The following is a 25680-nucleotide window of genomic DNA, read 5'->3' on the forward strand; positions in this document are numbered from 1 at the left end:
GGTCACTTATCCATTCTTCTGCCTCAGTTATTCTGCTATTGATCCCTTCTAGAGTATTTTTAATTTCCTTTATTGTGTTGTTCATCGTTGCTTGTTTCCTCTTTAGTTCTTCTACGTCCTTGTTAAATGTTTCTTGCATTTTCTCTATTCTATTTCCAAGATTTTGGATCATCTTTACTATCATTACTCTGAATTCTTTTTTAGGTAGACTGCATATTACTCTTCATTTGTTTGGTCTGGTGGGTTTTTATCTTGCTCCTTCATCTGCTGTGTGTTTTTCTGTCTTCTCATTTTGCTTATCTTACTGTGTTTGGGGTTTCCTTTTTGCAGGCTGCAGTTCATAGTTCCTGTTGTTTTTGATGTCTGTCTCCAGTGGCTAAGGTTGTTTCAGTGGGTTGTGTAGCCTTCCTGGTGGAGGGGACTAGTGCCTATGTTCTGGTGGATCAGGCTTGATCTTGTCTTTCTGGTGGGCAGGTCGACGTCTGGTGGTGTGTTTTGGGGTGTCTGTGGACTTATTATGATTTTAGGCAGCCTCTCTGCTAATGGGTGGGGTTGTGTTCCTGTCTTGCTAGTTGTTTGAAATAGGGTGTCCAGCACTGTAGCTTGCTGGTCGTTGAGTGAAGCTGGGTGCTGGTGTTGAGATGGAGATCTCTGGGAGATTTTTGCCGTTGATATTACGTGGAGCTGGGAGGTCTCTTGTGGACCAGTGTCCTGAAGTTGGCTCTCCCACGTCAGAGGCACAGCACTGACTCCTGGCTGCAGCACCAAGAGCCTTTCATCCACATGGCTCAGAATAAAAGGGAGAAAAAGTAGAAAGAAAGAAAGAGAGAAAGAGAGAAAGAGAGGAAGGGGGGGGAGGGAGGGAGGAAGGAAGGAAGAGGATAAAAGAAAAGAAAATAAAGTAAGGTAAAATAAAATAAAGTTATTAAAATAAAAAAATATTAAGAAAATTTTTTTTTAAAAAAGTAAAAACAGACAAAAAAACGGATGGATAGAACCCTAGGACAAATGGTGAAAGCAAAGCTATACAGACAAAATCTCACACAGAAGCATACACATACACACTCACAAAAAGAGGAAAAGGGGAAAAAATAATAAATCTTGCTCTGTAAGTCCACCTCCTCAATTTGGGATGATTCGTTGTCTATTCAGGTATTCCACAGATGCAGGGTACATCAAGTTGATTGTGGAGATTTAATCCGCTGCTCCTGAGGCTGCTGGGAGAGATTTCCCTTTCTCTTCTTTGTTCGCACAGCTCCTGGGGTTCAGCTTTGGATTTGGCCCCGCCTCTGCGTGTAGGTCGACTGAGGGTGTCTGTTCTTCGCTCAGACAGGACGGGGTTAAAGGAGCTGCTGATTCGGGGGCTCCAGCTCACTCAGGCCGGGGGGAGGGAGGGGTACGGAGTGCGGGGGTGGGGAGCCTGCGGCGGCAGAGGCCAGCGTGACATTGCACTAGTCTGAGGCGCACCGTGCGTTCTCCCGGGGAGGTTGTCCCTGGATCCCGGGACCCTGGCAGTGGCGGGCTGCACAGTCTCCCCAGAAGGGAGGTGTGGAGAGTGACCTGTGCTCGCACACAGGATTCTTGGTGGCGGCAGCAGCAGCCTTAGCGTCTCATGACCATCTCTGGGGTCCGCGCTGTTAGCCGCGGCTCGCACCCGTCTCTGGAGCTCCTTTAAGCAGCGCTCTTAATCCACTCTCCTCGTGCACCAGGAAACAAAGAGGGAAGAAAAAGTCTCTTGCCTCTTCGACAGGTCCAGACTTCTCCCCCCGGACTCCCTCCCGGCTAGCCGTGGTGCACTAACCTCCTGCAGGCTGTGTTCACGCCGCCAACCCCAGTCCTCTCCCTGCGCTCCGACTGAAGCCCGAGCCTCAGGTCACAGCCCTGCCCATCCCGGCGGGTGAGCAGACAAGCCTCTCGGGCTGGTGAGTGCTGGTCGGCACCGATCCTCTATGCGGAAATCTCTCCGCTTTGCCCTCTGCACCCCTGTTGCTGCGCTCTCCTCCGCGGCTCCAAAGCTGCCCCCTTCCGCCACCCACAGTCTCCGCCCGCGAAAGGGCTTCTAGTGTGTGGAAACCTTTCCTCCTTCACGGCTCCCTCCCAGTGGTGCAGGTCCTGTCCCTATTCTTTTGTCTCTGTTTTTTCTTTTGCCCTACCCAGGTACATGGGGAGCTTCTTGCCTTTTGGGAGATCTGAGGTCTTCTGCCAGCGTTTAGTAGGTGTTCTGTAGGAGTTGTTCCACGTGTAGATGTATTTCTGATGTATCTGCAGGGAGGAAGGTGATCTCCGCGTCTTACCCTTCTGCCATCTTCCCCTAGATCCTGTTCTCTTTTTTTGCAGTACGCGGGCCTCTCACTGCTGTGGCCTCTCCCGTTGCGGAGCACAGGCTCCAGACACGCAGGCTCAGCGGCCATGGCTCACGGGCCCAGCCGCTCCGCGGCATGTGGGATCCTCCCGGACCGGGGCGCAAACGCGCGTCCCCTGCATCGGCAGGCGGACTCTCAACCACTGCGCCACCAGGGAAGCCCTAGATCCTGTTCTTTTTAAAAGCCCTGTATGTCCCAGATTTTTTCCTGAAGAACATGAGATCTTTTCATAATTATGGAAAACCCATGAATATCATTTAAAAAGTAAATTTTCACTGTCACAATTTTTAGTAGTAACGTTGTTTTTAAAATAATTTCAATAAATGTACAAAACAACCTTTTTCTAAGACATGTTTCAAAGTTTAGTTTTGTTAACACTTTTTATTCTTATTTTTTTATTTTTAAAAAATATTTATTTATTTGGCTATGCCAGGTCTTAATTGTGGCACACGGGATTTCATTGTGGCATGCAGGATCTTTAGTTGCAGCATGTGAGCTCTTAGTTGCGACATGTGGGATCTAGTTCCCTGACCAGGGATCGAACTCGGGCTCCTTGCATTGGGAGCATGGAGTCTTAGCCATTGGACCACCAGGGAAGTCCCTTGTTAACACTTTTTAAGATAATATACTTAATGAATGAGGAAATTTTCTTCAGCATGTTTTCATTCTAAATCATAAGCTAACATACCTGTAATAAGGAATTTATAGAGATTTGTATTCTGGCTTTGCCTGTTAATAGCAGTGTGACTTTGACCAAGTTACCTAACTTCTCTGAGTTGTTCTTTGCTTTTCTTTATATAAGTGGGAGGTAATAACTCTGTTAGAGGATTGTTATAAATATCCAAAGAAGTAAAAGTATAAAGTTATTTTATAAGCTGGAAAACATTTTACAGAAGTTAAGCTGCTGTTGTTACTTTTACTGGACTTGTATTTTACTTGTGTATTAATATTCTTACTTCCACTGGTGTATTCGATTAATCTCTTTTCATCTATTCTTGGTTATTGCTTCTGTTGTTGTCTCTTTGCTCTTTCCTGTTTTATCGGTTTCTGCCTGTCTACTGGATCATTCCCATCAGTGTAGAATATTTTGGCTGTTACTTTTCCCATGTTTAGGAAAAAACCCTCTCTTGACCCTTCTTCCCACTCTAGCCACACCACCATTTTTCTGCTTTCCTTTATAATAAAATTACTTGAATGAATTGTCTGTGTCTGTTTAATTTCTCTTCTCACATTCTGGCTTGAATCCCCTCCAGGCAACCTTTACCCTTAACATTCCTCTGAAACTGTTCTTGCAAATCACTAATGTCTTTTGCACATTTTACTTGACCTAAGAGCACAATTTGATTCAATTAATTATGCCTACTACCTGGATACATTTTCTTCACTTGGCTTTTAGGATATCGCACTCCTCTGGGTTTTTTTTTCTCCTTGACTGGCTGCTCTATCCCTTTGCTGATTGCTTTTCATGTTCTCAAATTTAGTATGGCCCAGGGCCCAGTTCTCAGGTCACTATTTCATTCACTCGCTTGGTAATCTCATTTAGTCTAATGGTTTTAAATACCATACAGACAATGGAATACTGTTCAGCACTAAAAGGAAATGAGCTATCAAGCCACAAAAAAAACGTGGGGGAGCCTTAAATGCACATTACTAAGTAAAAGAAGCCAATCTGAAAAGACTAGCTATGTGATTACAACTATGCTAAAGGCTCCCAGGTTTCTATCTCTAGTCCAGATCTCTCTCTTGAACTTTATAGATTCCTATACCCAGCTGTTGTACCCAACATTGAATATCTTATAAACATCTTAACATCTCATAAACATCATATAAACATTTTATATCCATCTTAACATGCACCAAACTGTACTTGTAATCTTGTTGACACATGTGTTCTTCCTTTTGTCTTTAAAATCTCAGTAAACAGCAGTTTTTCCTTCCACATGCATAGGCCAAAAGCCTTGGGTCGTCCTTGATTTCTTTTACTGCACATCTAGTCTGTTACAAAGACCTATTGATTGTACCTTCGACATTTGTATAGAATCTGGCCATTTTTAATGTTTCCGTTGCCACCACACAGGTCCAATCATTTCACTTAGATTAATACAGCCTCCTAACTGATCTTATCTTTTCCGCCCTATGGTTTGTTCTGAGCAGCAGCTAGAGTGATCCTTTTAAAATGAAAATTACGTAATGTCAGTTCTCATCTCAGAACCTTCCAGTGCCATCTAGGTATAAAAATATAGCAATAGGCAGTAGGGAAACATGGACTGAGACAGTTCAGTCTTAAGGTGCTGTCTGGATTGCTGTTTGCCTAGATATCCCTATGGCTTGTTTCCTCATCTGATCCCGCAGATTTTTCCTCAATTTTACCTTCTCAGGCCAAACCTCATTACTCTGTATGTATGTATTAACAGGCCCTCTCACTGACCTGCCTCTATCCAGTCTCTAAACTTTTTATCCTTCACTGTCTGCCCCTCTTACCCCTTAATAGTTCTGTCACCATTGCACATATCTATTGTTAGTTTGTTTCCCATCATTAGACTGTAAACTTCATGAGGGCTGAGATCTTCATCTGTTTTATTATTACATCCCCATTATCTAGAACACATAGTATGTATTCATTAAGTATTTGTGGAATATATGACCAAACAAATAAATGTCACCTGGCAGATAGTAGGCAACTCAGTAGATTTGCTGAATTAAGTTGGTGTATTAGTTACTTTAAGAAAGCAGGAATTCTTTTTCTTTTTTAAGAGACTATTTTTAGAGGTGTTTTAGGTTTACAAACAAAATTGAGAGGGAGGTACAGAGATTTCCCATATGTCCCCTGCCCCCACATATGCATAGCCTCCCGCATTATCAACATCACTCACCAGAATGGTACATTTCTTACCACGAGTGAACTTACACTGACATACCATAATCACTCAAAGTCTAGTTTACCTTAGGGTTCATTCTTGGTGTTGTCCATTTCATGGGTTTGGAAAAATATATAATATACCGGGTTTTTTAACTGTGCTCTGCCTGTTTATACCCCATCCCACCAGCAACCACTGACCTTTCTATTGTCTTTATAGTTTTGCCTTTTCCAGAATGTCATATAGTTGGAATCACATAGTATGTAGCTCCAGATTGTCTTCTTTTACTTAGTTATGTGCATTTAAGGTTCCTCTGTATGTTTTTTGTGGCTTGATAGATCATTTCTTTTTAGTGCTGAACAGTATTCCATTGTCTGTATGTACCACAGTTTATTTCTCCATTTACCTACTGAAGGACGTCTTGGTTGCTTCCAAGTTTTGGCAATTATGAATAATGCTGGTATAAACATCTGTGTGCAGGTTTTTATATAGACTTAAGTTTTTCACTACTTTGGGTAAATACCAAGGAGCGCAACTGATGGATCATACAGTATGAATTTTGTAAGAAACTGCCAACTGTCTTCTGAAATGGCTGTACCAATTTGCATTCATACCAGCATTGTATTAGCGTACCTAATGCTCTCTAACCTCACCAGCATTTGGTGTTGTCAGTGTTCCAGATTTTGGCCATTCTGATAGGTAGGTAGTTGTATCTCATTGTTTTAATTTGCATTTCCCTGATGACATATGATGTGGGGGGCATCTTTTCATATGCTTCTTTGCCATCTCCTGTATAAAGAAGTGTATCTTCTTTGGTGAGAAGTCTTTTTTTTTTCTTTTTTTTTTAATTGGGTTTTGTATTCTTGTTATTGAGTTTTAATTCTTTCTTTCTTTTGGCTGTGCCTTGCCGCTTGCAGAATCTTAGTTCCCCAACCAGGGATCGAACCCCGGCCCCTGCAGTGAAAGTGCCAAGTCCTAACCTCTGGACCGCCAGGGAGTTCCCTGGTTGAGAAGTATTTTAAGGTCTTTGGCCCAGTTTTCAATTGGGTTGTTTCTTTTTTTTTGAATTCTTGAATTTTATTTTATTTATTTTTTTATACAGCAGGTTCTTACTAGTCATCCATTTTATACATATTAGTGTATATATGTCAATCCCAATCTCTCAATTCATCCCACCCCCCCCTCCTCCCCCCACCACCCACCGCTTTCCCCCCTTGGTGTCCATATGTTTATTCTCTACATCTGTGTCTCAAGGGTTGTTTCTTATTATTGAGTTTTAAGAGTCCTTTGCTTTTTTGTATAACAGTCCTTTATCAGGTGTGTCTTTTGCAAGTATTTTCTTCCAGTCTGTGGCTTGTCTTCTAATTCTCTTGATATCAGATTTTGCAGAGCAGAAGATTTTAATTTTAATGAAGTCCAGCTTATCAGTTACTTGTTTTATGGATTGTGTTTTTGGAGGTGTATCTAAAAAGGCATCACCATTCCCAAGGTCATCTAGGTTTTCTCCTGTGTTATATTCTAGGAGTTTTATAGTTTGTGTTTTACATTTAGGTCTATGATCCATTTTGAATTAATTTTTGTGAAGGGTGTAAGATCTCTGCCTAGATCCATTTTTCTGCATGTGGGTGTCCATTTGTTCCAATTCCATTTGTTGAAGAGACTGTCATTGCTCCATTATATTGCCTTTGCTTTTTGGTCAAAGATCAGTTGGCTATACTTATGGGGGTCTATTTCTGGAACCTCTATTCTGTTCCATTGATCTCTTTGTCTATTCTTTCATCAGTACCACACTGTCTTGACTACTATTCCTTTATAATAAGTCTTGAAGTCAGGTAGTATCAGTCCTCCAACTTTGTACTTCTCCTTCAGTATTGTGTTGGCTGTTCTAGGTCTTTTACCTCCCCCCATAAAGATTAGAAGCAGTTTGTTAATATCCATAAACAACTTGCTGGGATTTTGATTGGGATTGCATTGAATCTGTACATCAAATTGGGAGGAACTGACATCTCGACAATATTGAGTGTTCAATCCATGAAAATGGGATATCTCTGTATTTATTTAGTTCTTCTTTGATTTGGTGCCTCAGAGTTCTGTAGTTTTTCTCATATAGATGTTTTTTAAAAAATTAATTAATTAAAATTTTTTTGGCTGCTTTGGGTCTTTGTTGCTGTGTGCGGGCTTTCTCTAGTTGCAGCGAGCAAGCGCTACTCTTTGTTGTGGTGCGTGGGCTGCTCGTTGCGGTGGCTTCTCTTGTTGCAGAGCACAGGCTCTAGATGCATGGGCTTCAGTGGTTGCAGAGCGCAGGCTCAGTAGTTGTGGCACGTCGGCCCTAGAGTGCTCGGGCTTCAGTAGTTGTGGCGTGTGGGCTCAGTAGTTGCAGTGCTCAGGCTCTAGGGTGTGTGGGCTTCAGTAGTTGTGGTGCATGGGCTCAGTAGTTGTGGCTCACGGGCTCTGGAGCGCAGGCTGAGTAGCTGCGGCGCACGGGCTTAGTTGCTCTGCGGCATGTGAGATCTTCCTGGACCAGGGCTCGAACCTGTGTCCCCTGCATTGGCAGGTGGATTCTTAACCACTGTACCACCAGGGAAGTCCCCCTCATATAAATGTTATACCCAAATATTTCACTTTTTTGGGTGCTAATGTAAATGGTATTGTATTTTAATTTCAGAATGCAGTTGGTGTATAGAAAAGCAATTGACTTTTGTTTATTAACCTTGTATCCTGCGACCTAATAATCACTTATTAGTTCCAGGAGATTGTTTTTGTTAATGCTTTCAGATTTTCTACATTACATAGACAATCATGTCATATGTGAACAAAGATAGTTTTATGTCTGCCTTCCCAATCTGCTAACCTTTTTTCCCTTCTCTTGCCTTACTGTATGAGCAAGGACTTCTAATACAGTGTTGAAAGGGAGTGGTGAGAGGGGACATCCTTGCCTTGTACCTGAACTCAGAAAGTTTATAGAGTTTCTCACCAATAAGTATGATGTTAGGTGTAGCTTTTTTGTAGACAGTCATTATCAAGTTGAAAAAGTCCCCTCTTTTCCTAGTTTACTAAGAGTTTTTATCATGAGTGAGTGTTAGATTTTGTCACATGCTTTTTCTGCATTTCTTGATAAGATCATGTGATTTTTCTTTTTCAGCCTATTGATGATAGCTTACATTATATGATTTTCAAATGCTGAACCAGCCTTACATACCTGGGATAGATCCTACTTGGTTGTTGTGTATAGTTCTTTTAGTAGTTTTTTAGGTGCTTGATTAGCTAATATTTATTTCTTTCTTTTTTTTTTTTTTTTGCGGTACGCGGGCCTCTCACTGTTGTGGCCTCTCCTGTTGCGGAGCACAGGCTCCGGACGTGCAGGCTCAGCGGCCATGGCTCACAGGCCCAGCCGCTCCACGGCATGTGGGATCTTCCCGAACCGGGGCACGAACCCGTGTCTCTTGCATTGGCAGGCGGACTCTCAACCACTGCGCCACCAGGGAAGCCCTGATTAGCTAATATTTAGTTGAGGATTTTTGCATCTATATATTTTTTCTTTTTATTGGAGTATAGTTGCTTTACAATGTTGTGTTAGTTTCTGCTGTACAATGAAGTGAATCAGCTATATGTATACATATATTCCTTCACTTTGGACCTCCCTCCCACCTCTCCACCCCCATCCCCCCATTTAGGTCATGACAGAGCACTGAGCTATACAGCAGGTTCCCACTAGTTATCTATTTTATACATGGTAGTGTATATATGTCAATCCTAATCTCCCAATTCCCTCCCTGTGTCCACACCACAAGTCTGTTCTCTACGTTTGCATCTCTATTCCTGCCCTGCAATAGGTTCATCTGTACCATTTCTCTAGATTCCACATATATGTGTTAATATACGATATTTGTTTTTCTCTTTCTAACTTAATTCACTCTGTATGACAGACTTTAGGTCCATCCACATCTCTACAAATGACCCAATTTCATTCCTTTTTATGGCTGAGTAATATTCCATTGTATATATGTACCACATCTTCTTTATGCATTCATCTGTTGTTGGACATTTAGGTTGCCTCCATGTCCTGGCTATTGTAAATAGTGCTGCAGTGAACATTTGGGTACATGTGTGTTTTTGAATTATGGTCTTCTCAGGATATATGCCCAGTAGTGGGATTGCTGGGTCATATGGTAGTTCTATTTTTAGTTTTTTAAGGAACCTCCATGCTGTTCTCCATAGTGGCTGTATTTACATTCCCACCAACAGTACAAGAGGGTTCCCTCTTCTCCACACCATCTCCAGCATTTATTTATTTATTTATTTATTTGCAGTACGTGGGCCTCTCACTGTTGTGGCCTCTCCCCTTGCGGAGCACAGGCTCCGGATTCGCAGGCTCAGCGGCCATGGCTCACAGGCCTAGCCGCTCTGCGGCATGTGGGATCTTCTCAGACCGGGGCACGAACCCGTGTCCCCTGCATCGGCAGGCGGACTCTCAACCACTGCGCCACCAGGGAAGCCCTTGCTGGAAGATCTTCAATCACAGTTTCAATTTCATTACTTGTGATTGGTGTGTTCATATTTTCTCTTTATTCCTGGTTCACTCGTGGAAGGTTATACCTATCTAAGAATTTGTCCATTTCTTCCAAGTTGTCTCTTATATTGGCATGGAGTTGCTTGTAGTAGTCTCTTAGGATACTTTGTATTTCTGTGGTGTCTGTTGTAACTTCTCCTTTTTCATTTCTAACTATTGATTTGAGTCCTCTCCCTCTTTTTTTTTGCGGTACGCGGGCCTCTCACTGTTGTGGCCTCTCCCGTTGCGGAGCACAGGCTCCGGACATGCAGGCTTAGCGGCCATGGCTCACGGGTCTAGCCGCTCTGCGACATGTGGGATCTTCCCGGACCGGGGCACGAAGCCATGTCCCCTGCATCGGCAGGTGGACTCAACCACTGCGCCACCAGGGAAACCCCTCCCTCTTTTTCTTGATGAGTCTGGCTAATGGTTTGCAAATTTTATTTATCTTCTCAAAGAACCAGCTTTTAGTTTTATTGATGTTTGCTATTGTTTTCTTTGTTTCTGTTTCATTTATTTCTGCACTGATATTTATGATTTCTTTCCTTCTGCTAACTTTGGGTTTTGTTTGTTCTTCTTTCTCTATTTCCTTTAGGTATAAGGTTAGATTGTTTATTTGAGATTTTTCTTGTTTCTTGAGGTAGGCTTGTATAGCTATAAACTTCCCTCTTAGAACTGCTTTTCCTGCATCCCATAGGTTTTGGATTGTCGTGTTTTCATTGTCATTTGTCTCTAGGTATTTTTTGATTTCCTCTTTGATTTCTTCAGTAATCTCTTGGTTGTTTAGTAACGTATTGTTTAGCCTTCATGTGTTTGTGTTTTTTACGTTTTTTTCCCTGTAATTCATTTCTGATCTCATAGTCAGAAAAGATGCTTGATGTGATTTCAATTTTCTTAAATTTACTGAGGCTTGATTTGTGACCCAAGATGTGATCTATCCTGGAGAACGTTCCGTGCGCACTTGAGAAGAAAGTGTAGTCTGCCGTTTTTGGATGGAATGTCCTATAAATATCAATTAAATCTATCTGGTCTATTGTGTCATTTAAAGCTTCTGTTTCCTTATTTATTTTCATTTTGGATGATCTGTCCATTGGTGTAAGTGAGGTGTTAAAGTCCCCCACTATTATTTTGTTACTGTTGATTTCCTCTTTTATAGCTGTCAGCAGTTGCCTTATGTGTTGAGGTGTTCCTATGTTGGGTGCATATATATTTATAATTGTTATATCTTCTTCTTGGATTAATCCCTTGATGATTATGTAGTGTCCTTCCTTGTCTCTTGTAACATTCTTTATTTTAAAGTCTATTTTATCTGATATGTGTATTGCTACTCCAGCTTTCTTTTGATTTCCATTTTCATGGAATATCTTTTTTCATCCCCTCACTTTCAGTCTGTATGTGTCCCTAGGTCTGAAGTGGGTCTCTTGTAGACAGCATATATACAGATCTTGTTTTCGTATCCATTCAGCAAGCCTGTTTTCGTTGGAGCATTTAATCCATTCACATTTAAGGTAATTATCGATATGTATGTTCCTATGACCATTTTCTTAATTGCTTTGGGTTTGTTTCTGTAGGTCCTTTTCTTCTCTTGTGTTTCCCACTTAGAGAAGTTCCTTTAGCATTTGTCGTAGAGCTGGTTTGGTGGTGCTGAATTCTCTTAGCTTTTGCTTGTCTGTAAAGCTTTTGATTTCTCCATCGAATCTGAATGAGATCCTTGCCCGGTAGAGTAATCTTGGTTGTAGGTTCTTCCCTTTCATCACTTTAAGTATATCATGCAACTTCCTTCTCGCTTGTAGAGTTCCTGCTGAGAAATCAGCTGTTAACCTTATGGGTGTTCCCTTGTATGTTATTTGTCGTTTTTCCCTTGCTGCTTTCAATAATTTTTCTTTGTCTTTAATTTTTGCCAATTTGATTACTATGTTTCTTGGCATGTTTCTCCTTGGGTTTATCCTGTATGGAACTCTCTGCGCTTCCTGGACTTGGGTGGCTATTTCCTTTCCCATGTTAGGGAAGTTTTCAACTATAATCTCTTCAAATATTTTCCGGGTCCTTTCTCTCTCTCTTCTCTTTCTGGGACCCCTATAATGTGAATGTTGTTGCATTTAATGTTGTCCCAGAGGTCTCTTAGGCTGTCTTCATTTCTTTTCATTCTGTTTTCTTTATTCTGTTCCGCAGCAGTGAATTCCACCATTCTGTCTTCCAGGTCACTTATCTGTTCTTCTGCCTCAGTTATTCTGCTATTGACTCCTTCTAGTATATTTTTCATTGCAGTTATTGTATTGTTCATCTCTGTTTGTTTGTTCTTTAATTCTTCTAGGTCTTTGTTAAACATTTCTTGCATCTTCTTGATCTTTGCCTCCATTCTTTTTCCAGGGTCCTGGATCATCTTCACTATCATTATTCTGAATTCTTTTTCTTGAAGGTTGCCTATCTCCACTTCATTTAGTTGTTTTTCTGGGGTTTTATCTTGTTCCTTCATCTGGTACATAGTCCTCTGCCTTTTCATCTTGTCTGTCTTTCTGTGAATGTGGTTTTTGTTCCACAGGCTGCAGGATTGTAGTTCTTCTTACTTCTGCTCAAAAGCAGCTATTTTTAAAAATAGTTAATTTGAGGCACGGCATTGTTATACATATCTACAAATCTGGTTAATGTCTGTCTGACTTAACAGAAGTCAGCTGGATTCTCATACCTGCTTCTGCATTCTCTCTGTTCTATAGGTTCTTTTGTTTCTAGTGCATGAGGCCAGTTTAGCTTCACAGAGATATCTAGTTGGAAAAGAGAGAAGTATTTTAATAGCTCCTTACAGACTGTCTTTCATATTAAACAAAACTGCACAAGTGGTAGTTTCTTAAGAAGAATCTAAGAAGATCAAAGCTTTTGTTGATTTCAGAGGTGATCATCAAAGACACTAAAAAGTTTACATAGTTTGAAGTAATGCACAAGACATTTGTATTAGACTTGGGAAGTATCTATTTTAAGGGAGGAATAAGCATGGGATGATGTCACTAAGCCCATTGGAAAATGCAGGAGCCTTCTCATGTGTTTCTGAGGTTCAGAGGTGTTATTTCAATTGTATGTAATAAAGGGATCTGGTGAACTACATGACTCCTCTGTTACCTGCTAGGAAGTTAACCAACCTGTATGTTCATGGCTGAGGAGAAAGAGAAGTAGCAGACCATCATTTTCAGAGGAGAGAATTCTAAGGAAGGAAAAAGAATGTGATAGTAGTAGCAGTACCTATTGCCCACTGGGGTAGCAAGAAATGCAGGGTCCTCATTTTATACACACACACGCAAACACACATAAGACTCAGGTTTTGAGGAAGATAAATTACTCTCTGTAAAAAGAGATGCTAACATCTATAGACTATTATAAGTAGTAGTTAAAGAGGGGCATTTGACTAACTTATAATCTAATATCCTAATTTAGATCGGAAACTTCGTCTCATATGTAAGTGATGGGAACTCCATTAATATGGTGGTGTGTTCTTTTTGTTAGACTGTAGGTATACTGTTAGAGCCATGCAGTGATCATGGTGATGGTGAAGATGGCTGTCTTGAGAGGTAAGCATTTTCTCTTGTTGTTGCTAATTAATTATTCATTTTGAGAATTGGAGTTCTTTACAGATTCTGGGGTGAATGTTTTAGATGAAGCTATCCATTATAACATACATTTTAGATGATCTAAAAAACCAAATGTTTTGTTTTGATGGTAAGTATAAAGCATATTAAATGTCCATAAATATTGAAAGTAGATGCAGGTTCAGACAGACATTAGTTATAACTTGGAAAATGTTCAGAAGGAAGAACACAGCCTTCTTGGAGACACTTAAAACTTTCAGCTGATTTGTAGAACAATTTGGGAGTTTATTGATATTTTGAATACATTTCAGTGAGTTAATTCATAGTCTTGGAACTATGGATAGCTAACTGAAAGTTTGTAACATAGTTGCATCAACAAATATGTAGGGATGTTTTTGTTCCCCTTCTAACTACTCCTCCATGTGTCCCAGTACAGTCCTATGCAGTTGGTGCTTGTTTATGTCCTTGGCCAGCAGTAATGGAAGGGGGATCCCTGAGGCAATGAGTATTTCAGCCATATGTAGTCCCCATAGTTACTCGATAGATAAAGTCCCTTTAAACAGAAGCTTTCTAGAATGTTTTAAAGTAGGTTGTGGGTGTCATTACTCTTTTTATGATTCTTTAAGACATTGCTAAGAAGTGTGTTATAATTTTCTTCAAAATGATGATTTGATATTCTAAAAACACATTAGTAATGAAGTTGGAGACTAGATTGTAAATACTGAGAAGTCCCATACAGCATTACTAATTTGGTGATAGCCTGTTGGCAGGGGTAAACTTGCATTAATGCCATTGTCTCTCTTAATTGTGGGTAGGAAACCTGTTCTCTGAGGGCACGTAAATTCTTTGGAGCCGTGTCTCTGGAGCGTCCCCATACTCTGAAGGTCCACAGATTTCCTGCTTACAGCAGTTCCTTGTGCTTCCTTTCAGGAGGCAGGAATGATCTTCTTCCAGCCCAGGGAATATTGGAGCTATGGGCTGAAGATAAAAGATTAACAGCATTAACAGGCATCCCCAGAATGATGACATCTGGATTTGGTAGAACAATAAGGATCCATTTAGTGAGGACTCAATCTTTTTCAAGAAAGCTCTTTCCCCTTCAACTTATGTATAGGTTAGCAAACTTGTTTTTAGACCCAAAGATTTTCTTGGTTAAGTGGATTACATTTTGCATGTTTAACACTCAATGTTTCTCAAATTTAGGTGATTAGGTCTTTTAGTCTGTTAGGGTAGAATTTAGCTCATCCCCCCATTTGCTCCCACTCTAAGCAAAAGAGGGCTTTTGCTTCCCAGGGAATTTAGTTTGTTTCTCATGCTCAGCAAGAATCCATATTTAGATCAAGACCTGTCTTCTTGCAGTTCTTTTATGCACACTCTTTTATGGCAGGGTAGGAGCAGCACCAGTGAGTATCTTTGTAAATTGCCACAGTGTCTTTGGGGAGGAGAACTTTCCCGCAGTCGGCATATTGATAACCTACTGTGATACTAGATACTGTGTTGACTGGTCAAATAGGTAGAGATCATTTGTGACAGCTTGCTTTAACACTTGTTCTAGATGGGGGTTAGTTTTTATGGGGGAATAAGAAGTGAATTGAGATTTTATAAATTTCCTTTTTACATGTTACCATTATGTTTTTAGGAAGGAGAGGTTTAGAAGTAGTAACCTTGTTTTGATTGTAATAGAATACCATCAGATTTAAAATATAGGTACATAGGGCTTCCCTGGTGGCGCAGCGGTTTGGAGTCCGCCTGCCGATGCAGGGGACACGGGTTCATGCCCTGGTCTGGGAAGATCCCACATGCCGCGGAGTGGCTAGGCCCATGAGCCATGGCCGCTCGGCCTGCGTGCCCGGAGCCTGTGTTCCGCAATGGGAGAGGCCACAACAGTGAGAGGCCCGCGTACCGCAGGAAAAAAAAAAAAAAAATATATATATATATATATATATAGGTACATAGCTATACCTTTAAGAAATCTTTAAAAAGGAAAAAAGTGTCCCAGAGTGGGAGAGAATAAAGTTATTTGGTTAAAACTAATATTTATTTTTATAAAATCTTTTCCATTATACATTCAGTTCTTTTGGCTTTTATTTATTGTGGATTATATTTTTCCTTTTAAAGTGTTTTTCTTTTGGGGGAGTGGCTGTGTAAAGGGGTGGTAAATGTTACTTAATTTTTCTACACCTGAACTGATTCTGTGGATCTTTTCAGTAGTGTGTGATTTTCAGATAATAAGGCTCCAAAGAATGGGCATATGTCCAGTTGTTGTTTTATGCTTTCACCCTGTAAATCCTAACTGTATGAGGAAGAGAGGAATCTAGGTAAGAAATATGCAATGATAGGAACCAATTTATTCTTAAAAGACTAATAACTTCACTTGATTTTTAGGAAAGAATGTTTGTCATTTGACAGTGATAAATTGTCACACTTCATTCTGGTAAGAATTATTTTTTCTCTTATGGTTCTTAAAAGTTCGACTAGGTTTAATCTACCAGTTATTATATCTGACCTTTAACTCTTGGGTTTAACAGGTTGAAATGTAAATACTCTTACCAAATGTTTTACAGTTAAGCAGCAACTTGATTTGCCACTTTAGTTTTTTTGTTTGTTTTTGTGTTATTTGCCACTTTTGGTTACAAGAAACTTAGTTATGAAAACAGTTTTCTCAATTTGGGATCCAAACTTTGTGTTCCAGTAAGATGTATTATAAAACTGCACATTTGTATTTGAAAATAGTTTGAATGGTGCGAGTGGGACAGTTAACTGTAGGCACAGTAAACTAATGAAGACTACACAAGGATATATGCTGGTTGTCTTTAAGCTGGGTGTGAAAAGCTTCTTTGTTGTGAAATGTATTCTTTATTTTAAAATACAGGATTCTAGTAGCAAGATATGTGATTTGAATGCCAACACTGAATCAGAAGTGCCAGGAGGTCAAAGTGTTGGTGTTCAAGGGGAGGCAGCATGTGTCCAAATTCCACAGTTAGATCTGAAGAATGTTTCTGACGGTGATAAATGGGAAGGTAATTTTACCCACACACATTATTTTCCTGATAATGTTATTTGTAACTGAAATTACCCAAGGCAGTAATGAGATTACTGCCCTTTTCTTAGCAACCTTATTCATTTTTATTTGATTCATGTAAGAGTGAGTGACTATTTTTACTCAAATGCGGTAATGAAATTATGGGGCAACTATCTCATTTGAACTAGAAGTTCTTATTTTATCCATTAGCTCTGAAGATGGATGTTAAAACTGATGAAAAAAATAAAATCAAGGATAGGATTTTGTTAATTGTTAAACCAGGTGCTGTCTCCCAGTTTTTGAAAGTCTGGTATGTTAGGGCTTGGGGATCTCACCACTTTAAACAGAGGGCTTATATATAGCTACCTTTTCTTTATAATCATCAGGAATACATTTAAAAAGAAATTATCTTCAAGGTTATTTGTAAGCACATATTGTACTGTATCCCTGTATCTCTGTATTAGGTTATGAAGGTATGGGAGCAGGGTCCTAACAAATTTTACAAAGGAGAGAAATTTTAATTTAAAAAGGCAAACCACATGGGTATATGTATTTGTCAAAACTCAGCAGATATATACTTAAGACTTGCATTTCATTGTATGTAAGTTTTTTTTTAATCAAAAGAAGCAAAAAGTATAAATAAATACTGAACTTCAGTGAATGATTTGCATGCAGAAGTGTTTATGGGGAAGTATACAGGTATCTACAGTTTACTTTGAAATCCATGAAGAAAATAAGACGGTTAATGGAATGGGAATGTTATAAAGCAAGTATAGTAAAATGTTAATGGTAGAATCTAGGTGATTGGTATATAGATGTCCACTTTAAAATTCTCTCAACTTTGCTGTGTGTTTGTAAACTTTCAAATAAAATGTTGCGGTTGGGAGTGGAAGTAAGAAGCAAATTTGGATCCAGGAGGCCTCTGGATCATACACCTTCCTATGTAAAGAGACAAGGAGACCACTCAGAAATCTTAAAGTTGTATATTTGTTCACTTGGATGAAGATCCCTTAGTAATCTCACCTTTGGCAAGTTAGCCAGTGACATACAGTAGCAATAACAAGACGAATTGCAATGCCAATACCACGGACTCCTTTTGCCACCTCAAGTCTATGTACCTGATCACAGTAGGAGCATTTTTATTTATTTATTTTTAAGGTATAGCCAATTTTCTAAAAGCCCCAAACAAATCATTGTGCCAATCTTTATTGCTGTCTTTCCTCCTCCCCCTCCTCCCCCTTTTTTGGTCTAGGTGTTTGGCATGCCTAATGGCATATTATGTGTCTTAACTTAGACTAAATTAGGAAGTTGTCTTCCATTTACTTTGTTCTGGGTTATTCAGGATGTTTGGAATTTATGAAGATGCTCCCCAGAGTTAGGGATACGTTAGCATTCTGGTGGCAGTGAAGATCAGATGTCCATTTTAGTTATTTATCCTGGCATGGTCACTGAAAAGGAGTGGTGGTCAATAGAGCGTCCCTTGAGCTGTAGTAGGAAAAGAGTCTGTGAAAGATAAAGCTGGGATTCTGACAGAGGATTTAATCCTGCTTCTTTTTGGAGGATGCAGATAAATAGCCCTTTACAATCTTTGTCCTAAGGGTTCTGATCTTAAGTTTTAAGCATAGAAGACCATTTGTTTTCCATTGTCTGAGGAGATAGGACATTCTCTGTCCAGCTTCAGCTTTCTGGAGGCTTCCCCAAAGAGACCCTGATGGTAGGCTCTCTTTTGTTGCTTTGTCAGAATCCATCCTTTACAACTTGTGGTGGTAGGGAAAGTAGGTCACTATGTACTCCTGATCCCTGATTTTCAGTGTCTGAACTGCCCTGTTAGCTACCTGGCTGTGACAAGTCCTCGTAGACCTCCTTCTGGCTCCTCCAGGAGTAAGGGTCAGTGACTTTCAGAGAGCCAAGAGCAGTAGACATCTGAGTAAACTTCTCAGTCATGAACTCTGCATGTGCTTGGGAGAGTAGCTATTAGCAGACCATGTTCTTTCCAACTGTGCCCCATAATACAGAGACTGATTTTCTACAACTGGGAGTCAAGATATTCTAAATAATAGTCTTCCTTAAGAGACCAAATTACTTTAGACCCTACATACCTTGGAATCAGAGACATACCCCATTTGAAATGACTCTTAATAGAGAAGTAGGGTGACTTCAAATGGAGGACCACCTCACTCTTCCTAAGTATGTGGGTTTTGTTTTTTTGTATTGTTCAAAGGGTAGTCCGCAGAATGCAGTTAGCAAGCAGGTAGCACATGTCTGCCACCAGTATGCATTTGTAGCAGCCATCCAAAGATCTTGGTTTTTAATGGAAGTAGACAACATCTTTACTTCAGATTCTTTCCTGCTGACTCTTGAATGAAATACAGTAGGATCTTTTCAAAGAGCAAACTAAAGGAAATATTTTTCTGTCAAATCATTTATACTGAAAAGTTTCAACAGTACCTGATTAAGTTTCCATTTCTTCAGTTTTATGTTTGAGTTTTAATAGAACAGCACTACTCTGATTTTTTTTTTTTTTGCCTTGCTTGCTGAAACAGAAATGTATGTTTGTGTTTGTTTTTAAAGTTTGGTTAGTAGTAATTTCTTTGAATAAAGTTTTTGAGCAGAATGCCTAACTGGTTTTAGGGAAATGTTTTTGGTATCTTTGGCTTTGTGTTAGTTATGTGTATGGTTTGTTCTGACTGTGCTGTGTGTTCACTTTAGTATTTTTTGCCATTTTTTCCATTTTATTAGCGTCATGCCCTATCACTTTTCCCCTCATTGATTTCAAAACAATGCATCTGCAGAGAGATGGGGAGGGTAAGTATGGTTCACCATAGTTTAGCTTTTTGCCTTTTTATGGTTCACTTTGTTTGCCTTTTTATTAGCCCTTCTCCTGCTGTCCCCATATATTAGGAAAACTATTCTGGGTTAAAGATGATACCCAGAAAATATTGTTTTTGTTAGTTCCTTCTTTTCTTAAAACAGGAGATTTCTCATAAAATGTTTATTACCAGTTACTTATTTTCTGGGAAGCAGGTACAAGGGTTGTTTTGAAAATCACTTTATTGCTGGGTTTATTATGGGATTGCACGCTTAGTACTCAATTTTTAGTTATCAGATTGATCTGGGCTTTAAAAACTAAATTAATTATTACCCTGAAAAAAAGTAATGCTTTAAATTGCTAATGCATAAAGTTAAACTAAATTAGTAGCAATGCGTAGGAATTGTGTGAAGAAAAAGAAAACATCATTCTTGATTTCTGACACTGTCAAGCCATTTTTGCATCCAGAAATACTTAACTATTTTTTGCTATTAAAAGCCACAGTATCAACGTTTTACGCTGTAGTTATAAAGTTAACGTGTAGATGGAAAAGTCCCAATCCCCACCCTGAATCCAGTGATACTTGAAGATAATTTTGTATTTGGAGTATATTTGTGGATTGTGTGTTTATCTATATGTGTTCTGTATGTAATCAAACCTTATTTGTGCAAAGACATCATATATCTTAACATGACTTCATTTGAGAACATACAGGATAACTCCAATAAAATAGATGTGCTTAAGAGGGAGTAGTGCTTTTAAATTTTGTCTTGGTCATACTTTGGGGTGTTTAATTATTAAAATATGTATTATACACAGGAATCCTGTAGCAGAAAATAATCACCACAGTTTAATGTTAGAGGCCAGGTACTGTCAGGTGAGTTAGCTGCTTTTGTTTGGGAAGGTTAGAATTCTTTTGGAGTCCAAGAACTCCATTTGGTAAGTGTTCTGAATAGCATGGGGAATAGCTTCCAGTTCTTAACACAGTAATTTTACAGTGAGGGGTGATTTATTCACCTGGAAGCATTTGGCTAAGTTAAATTCCTAACTGAGGACTGTTAAGTGTTTACTGTTTCTAAAAGAAGACTTTTCCCTACTTGAAAAATAACATTTTAATTTTAAAGAGCTTGACAGTGTCCCTTCTTACTTTGTGACTGGGTTCAGAAATTTAAAGTGTAACTCCTTATGTGAAATTAGAACTCTGAGCTGAAAAATGAAGCTCAGACAATTTTAAACTATATTAGGCTTTATGAAGACCCTAGTAACCCATAATTATTATATGAACCACTACATAATGATAAAGGTTTAAAGAACATATAGCTGATATTGCGTGACTTTTTTTCCATGTGAAACCAAGAGACCCATGGTACTATTCTTTGTGTTTGTTTTGCAGAGCCATTTCCTGCTTTTAAGTCTTGGCAGGAAGACTCTGAGTCTGGAGAAGCTCAACTCTCTCCACAAGCTGGAAGAATGAATCATCATCCTCTGGAAGAGGACTGTCCTCCAGTATTATCACACCGGAGTTTAGATTTTGGGCAAAGCCAGCGTTTCCTACATGATCCAGAAACATTGGATTCCTCATCGAAAGCACTTTCTTTTGCTAGGTATATGACTTTTATGTTCTTATGGGAGGTGAATCCTATCACATACCCAGGTCCTTTGAGAGATTTTAATCCTCCAGACCTGCAGTTGAGAGCTTTCTCCCCTATTTCATGAAGCATGCTTTTGTAATTTTTTATTTTGGCTGCCTCTAAATTCTGAGTTCACTGAGGTATTTTGGGGGCTTGCTGTCCAATAAGACATCTTTCCATGGTGTTTTTATTCACTTGTGACTGAAATATAGAACTCTGGAAGGGAAGCTGCAAGTGGAGCTCACCAATCCTAGATGTTTTTATCATCAAAACTTAAAATTGATCCTGAAAGTTAGAACCTTTCCTTTGCAGTTTGAACACCAAAAGAGCTCTGAGCTGCTAGATGTCTTTGTTTCTCTTCTGCCTTTGCCCAAACAACTTTTGAATGATTCCCAATTGTTTTCATTGCTACTTGTGTTAGCTAATTTTGTGGTCTCTAACATAGTTTAAGTTTCTTTTTACTACCTGTCCTTTAGTGTTAGGGACTTAATTTCACTTTAAAAATATACTTCTTGGTAATAGTATCATGTTTTATCAGGATAATAAGAGAGATGGTGTCGATAACTTAAAGATTTAACTAACAGTATTTGCCTCTTGTTTTAATTCAGGACTCGAAGATCATCTTTTAGTTCAAAAGATGAAAAAAGAGAAGACAGAACACCATACCACTTAGTCAAGAAACTTCAGAAAAAAATCAGACAATTTGAGGAACAGTTTGAAAGGGAAAGAAATAGCAAGGTAAGTTTGTAGCATTGTCCACTGTGAGGTAGATCTGTTGGAACTTGGAGACTAATGCTTTCCAAGAAAGTCCTCCATCTCTTTCCTGCGAGAGAGAACGAATCTAAGATGCCCAGAGAAATAGTGATCATGTAGATCTGAGATTATATAGGTCCTTAGCCTTCTGATTCCAGACCAGTATTCTTGCCATTGCACCATTGCATTTTTATATTTCTGTTGGAAAACAGCTTGTAGAATTCTTAAAGCAAATACTTTACATTGACAAATCACGTTAATGCTGTGCTCTCTGAAAAACCACAGGTAGCCAGGGGATGTGGGGGTGGAGGGATGAGATATTTAATAATTAGAACATGTGAAGTGGAAAAAGCCCTATACTTGGAGTCGGAAGACCCATATTCAAATCTGGCTTCTGCCAGTTGATAGGCCCTCCTCCAAGAGAGCTTTACTTAATATCTTGCCCTGTCTACTTAAAGTAAGATGAAATGAGGATTGAGTGAAATCTCTGCCAGGAGAACTATAAAATACTATCTGGGCATAAATTAAAATAACCATTGGGACTTCCTGGCGGTCCAGTTGTTAAGACTCCACGCTTCCACTGCAGTGGGCATAGGTTCAATCCCTGGTCGGGGAACTAAGATCCTGCATGCCGTGCGGCATGGCAAAAAAAACAAAAAACAAAAACCATTGCTTACCCACAAAGGTTTAAATGGATTCTCTTTCTTTTTTTAGAATTTCATATCTTAATTTTATTGATGTGTTAACAAATCTCTTAAAATACTATCTTTATGAAAGAACAGCGTCTATCTATGAGTAGATTTATAGTGGTAGAGTTGTTTTAGGTTGGATCATCTGGGAAACATTCTGAGACAGAGATTTCAGTGCATGCGATTTCCAAGAGAGTGTTTAGGGAGAATCGCAGCTGTAAGGAGTGAGGCCAGCATGGTTTAGTAGAGGAGGTTCCACGGAGTCTCAAGCTAGGATGGCTGCTCAGGATTGACCTGAATTGAGATGAGGGCGCCAGGCCTTTTTAATCCCACATAACCAGTCATGGATGCTGGCTGCTCTGGAGGAGGGGTTGTAACCTTGGGCCAGGCAGCTCCTTTGGGCAAAGGCAATTATCAGAGAGGGACTTAGCGCAGGTAGGGGGTTGATGAGTGCCTAATCAGTGATTCTGTTTTCTTAATTTTCAGCCCTCCTACAGTGATATAGCAGCCAATCCAAAGGTATTAAAATGGATGACAGAGCTCACCAAACTGCGAAAGCAAATCAAAGGTATAAAATGTGCCATTTTTCTAATATAATTGCATTTTAAAATATTCTTTATAATAATATCTGAGAATTATAGTTATAATTTTTGATAATTTTAAATCTTGGACACTATCTGGCAAAATAAAAGTTCTCTTGTTCTTTTAGTAGTTATGGTCAAAGTTGCAATACTATATTACATTCTTCCAAATGTCTTTCATGTGTTTTTATTAGTAATAGTCTTTTGAAGGGTACCCTAGATTATATATTCACAGGTGGTATTGTATTATGAAGTTTATATGAAACATATTTCAAATATTAAGCAGTTTTGGGTTTGGGTAGGTATTAAGAATTTTTGGTGGGTATTTCATCCAAGGCTAAGAATAATCATCAGCCTTTTATACTACAAAGACTAAATTGTAAGTCGTCTTGAATCAAAAACTAGGTCGTGTGTTACTGGGTGTCAGTCCAGTATAGCACCTGCTAAGGTTTATTTCCTTTGTGGCTGTTCAGTGAGCATGCTTTTTAATAATTGTTAATACCTAAAAAATTATCTGTACCGAGTGTGGGTTTGTAATCTGGAGCATCACATTTTGGTTTATTCATTTGAATTTATTCAACAGAAATTTTAGTGTCTGTAAATACCAAGTACTTGAAGACATCTGAGGTTGTAGCAGTGAACAAGACAAACAGGGTCCCCATTGTCATTGAGTTTATTTACATTCTTATGGTTAAATAAGTTCTCTTACTTCTTTAGAATTTTCCCTTAAAATTCTGTCAAAAATTTCCTCGTGTAACACCAGTTTCCAACCATCAGTGAGAATCACTACCTTGAATGTATTACTAATGAGTGTCGTTAAATTATTAGCCTCCTAATTTCCCAATTTTCTTCCACTCTTACTGTCCTACAGTGCCTTCTCTGCATAGCAGCCAAAATTATCTTTTATAAAAACTATGTTACTATCTTGTCCATAGCTCTTCAGTGGACTTCCCTTTCCACTTAGAATAAAGTCCAAACCCCTTACCCAGGCTTTCAAGGCCCTTTATACTCTGCCCTTTGCCCATTTTATCACTTTTCCTCATTTTCTGTTCCTTAAATATGTCATGATTTAGGGACCTTGCCCTGGCTATTGCCTCAACTGGGGAGAAATGTTCTTCCCCTAAATCTTCTATGCTAGGTTAGCTCCTTTTAAATCCATGTTCAACTAGGACGTTACCATCTCAGAAAGGCCTTCTTTGTCAATTCCATCCAAAGGAGTTGCTCTTCCAAAAAGCACACTTCTTTAACATTGTGACATCATTCTACTTTATCTTCTTTATAGCACTTAGCAATCATTGAAATTATTTTGTTTATTAATTTGATTACTTAGTTTTTGTTTTTTTACTTCCTGAATACATGCTCCATGACAACGGAGACCATGTTTGTTTGTTTACTACTGTATGCTCATCAGAGCATCACTTTAGTTGGCTTTCTATGAATATTGGTTGAAAGGAAAACCATATAATTCTCTCAGTGTATATATATAATTTAAATATTTCATGTGACTTTGAAATATCTGAGCCTGTGTGTTGTTGATGTATACTTTGCTTTTGCATCTCTTGCACCTTTTTTGACCTAACTTCATTTTAGCTAAAATCAGTATTACTGATCTACCCTCTTGGTTCTGAAATGTAGATGCAAAACACAAAACCTCTGATGGAGAGTTTGTACCTCAGACACGTCCACGTAGTAACACTCTTCCAAAAAGCTTTGGCTCTTCTCTAGACCATGAAGATGAAGAGAATGAAGATGAATCCCGGGTCATTCAGAAGGAGAAGAAGCCATCTAAGGAAGCAACACTTGAACTTATTCTGAAAAGACTGAAAGAAAAACGTGTTGAGAGGTGTCTTCCAGAAGATATCAAAGTAATCTTGAGCTATGGTTTTTGCCCAGACTAGCCTTTAGAATACCTGAAATAAAATAATTACAATAGTGGCATAAAGATGTCTAGGTAGTCTGCTGGCCTCAGTTTACTCTCCAGGTTTGTAGTTATAGAAGCATGTTTTTATCAGCACAACAGAAGTGCTTGAGTCGAAATAATAAAACTAAAAAAACTAGAATGTGGTCTGTTCACTTATATTGGAGGCAGTTAGCAAGATGAGTGTGTTAAGAGCACGAAATATACCAGAGTTTCAATCTTGGCCTTGTGTCTTAGTAGTTGTATGTATTAAATTCTTAGCTTATGCCAGTTCCTGACTGGTTATATTATATGCATTCTGCCGCTGAGTCCCTTCAACAGCCATGTGACTGCGATTATGTCCATTAAAGTACTAACACAATATGGTTATGAGGACTAATTGAATGCATTTTTATGAAGAACCATTACTTAGTATAGCCTATGCCTAGGGCAGTCCTGGTCAAAGCACTTGGCAACCAAGATCATTTATCAGATGAAATTTGCTGGGAGACTACAGAGGTAGATGGTCTTAAGTGAACTTTTGTCCAGGCAGTGATGAATCCTGATGTGCATTCCTATCTTGACAACAGAGTATACCTCATGATCGAAATATTGGAGTCTTTCTGCCTTCAAACAGAGCTGGATTAGAAATTCTAGTTGCTCCCCTCCCCAGTTTTTCATTCTTTATTTTTGGCTGCACTGGGTCTTCATTGCTACATGCAGGCTTTCTCTAGTTGTGGCAAGTGGGGGCTACTCTTCGTTGCAGTGCACAGGCTTCTCATTGCGGTGGCTTCTCTTGTTGCAGAGCACGGGCTTTAGGCATCTGGGCTTCAGTGGTTGTGGCTCGCGGGCTCAGTAGTTGTGGCTCACAGTCTCTAGAGCACAGGCTCAGTAGTTGTGGCACACAGGCTTAGTTGCTCTGCGGCATGTGGGATCTTCCCGGACTAGGG

The 25680-nt window shown here is 39.3% G+C and overlaps 1 protein-coding gene across 12 annotated transcripts in view; it reads left to right on the top strand.

Annotated features, from left to right (window-relative positions):
• The window catches only part of FAM13B (family with sequence similarity 13 member B), an 89487-nt gene that overhangs the window by 53830 nt on the left and 9977 nt on the right, over positions 1-25680 (top strand). For 9 of the 12 annotated variants that reach the window (XM_027096653.1, XM_027096617.1, XM_027096636.1 and 6 more), the window contains 8 exons: positions 13266-13330; positions 15734-15782; positions 16221-16368; positions 19110-19175; positions 20573-20783; positions 21419-21548; positions 22739-22820; positions 24469-24698. In XM_027096653.1, coding sequence (XP_026952454.1) covers positions 13266-13330; positions 15734-15782; positions 16221-16368; positions 19110-19175; positions 20573-20783; positions 21419-21548; positions 22739-22820; positions 24469-24698 — 981 coding nt within the window. The remainder of the gene's footprint in view (positions 1-13265; positions 13331-15733; positions 15783-16220; positions 16369-19109; positions 19176-20572; positions 20784-21418; positions 21549-22738; positions 22821-24468; positions 24699-25680) is intronic. The other 3 variants (XM_027096644.1, XM_027096605.1, XM_027096685.1) reach the window with 1 other exon arrangement.

This window comes from Aethalodelphis obliquidens, unplaced genomic scaffold (genome assembly GCF_003676395.1).
Source record: "Aethalodelphis obliquidens isolate GAN/ISIS:26980383/991018 unplaced genomic scaffold, ASM367639v1 scaffold4, whole genome shotgun sequence".
Lineage (NCBI taxonomy): Eukaryota > Metazoa > Chordata > Mammalia > Artiodactyla > Delphinidae > Aethalodelphis > Aethalodelphis obliquidens.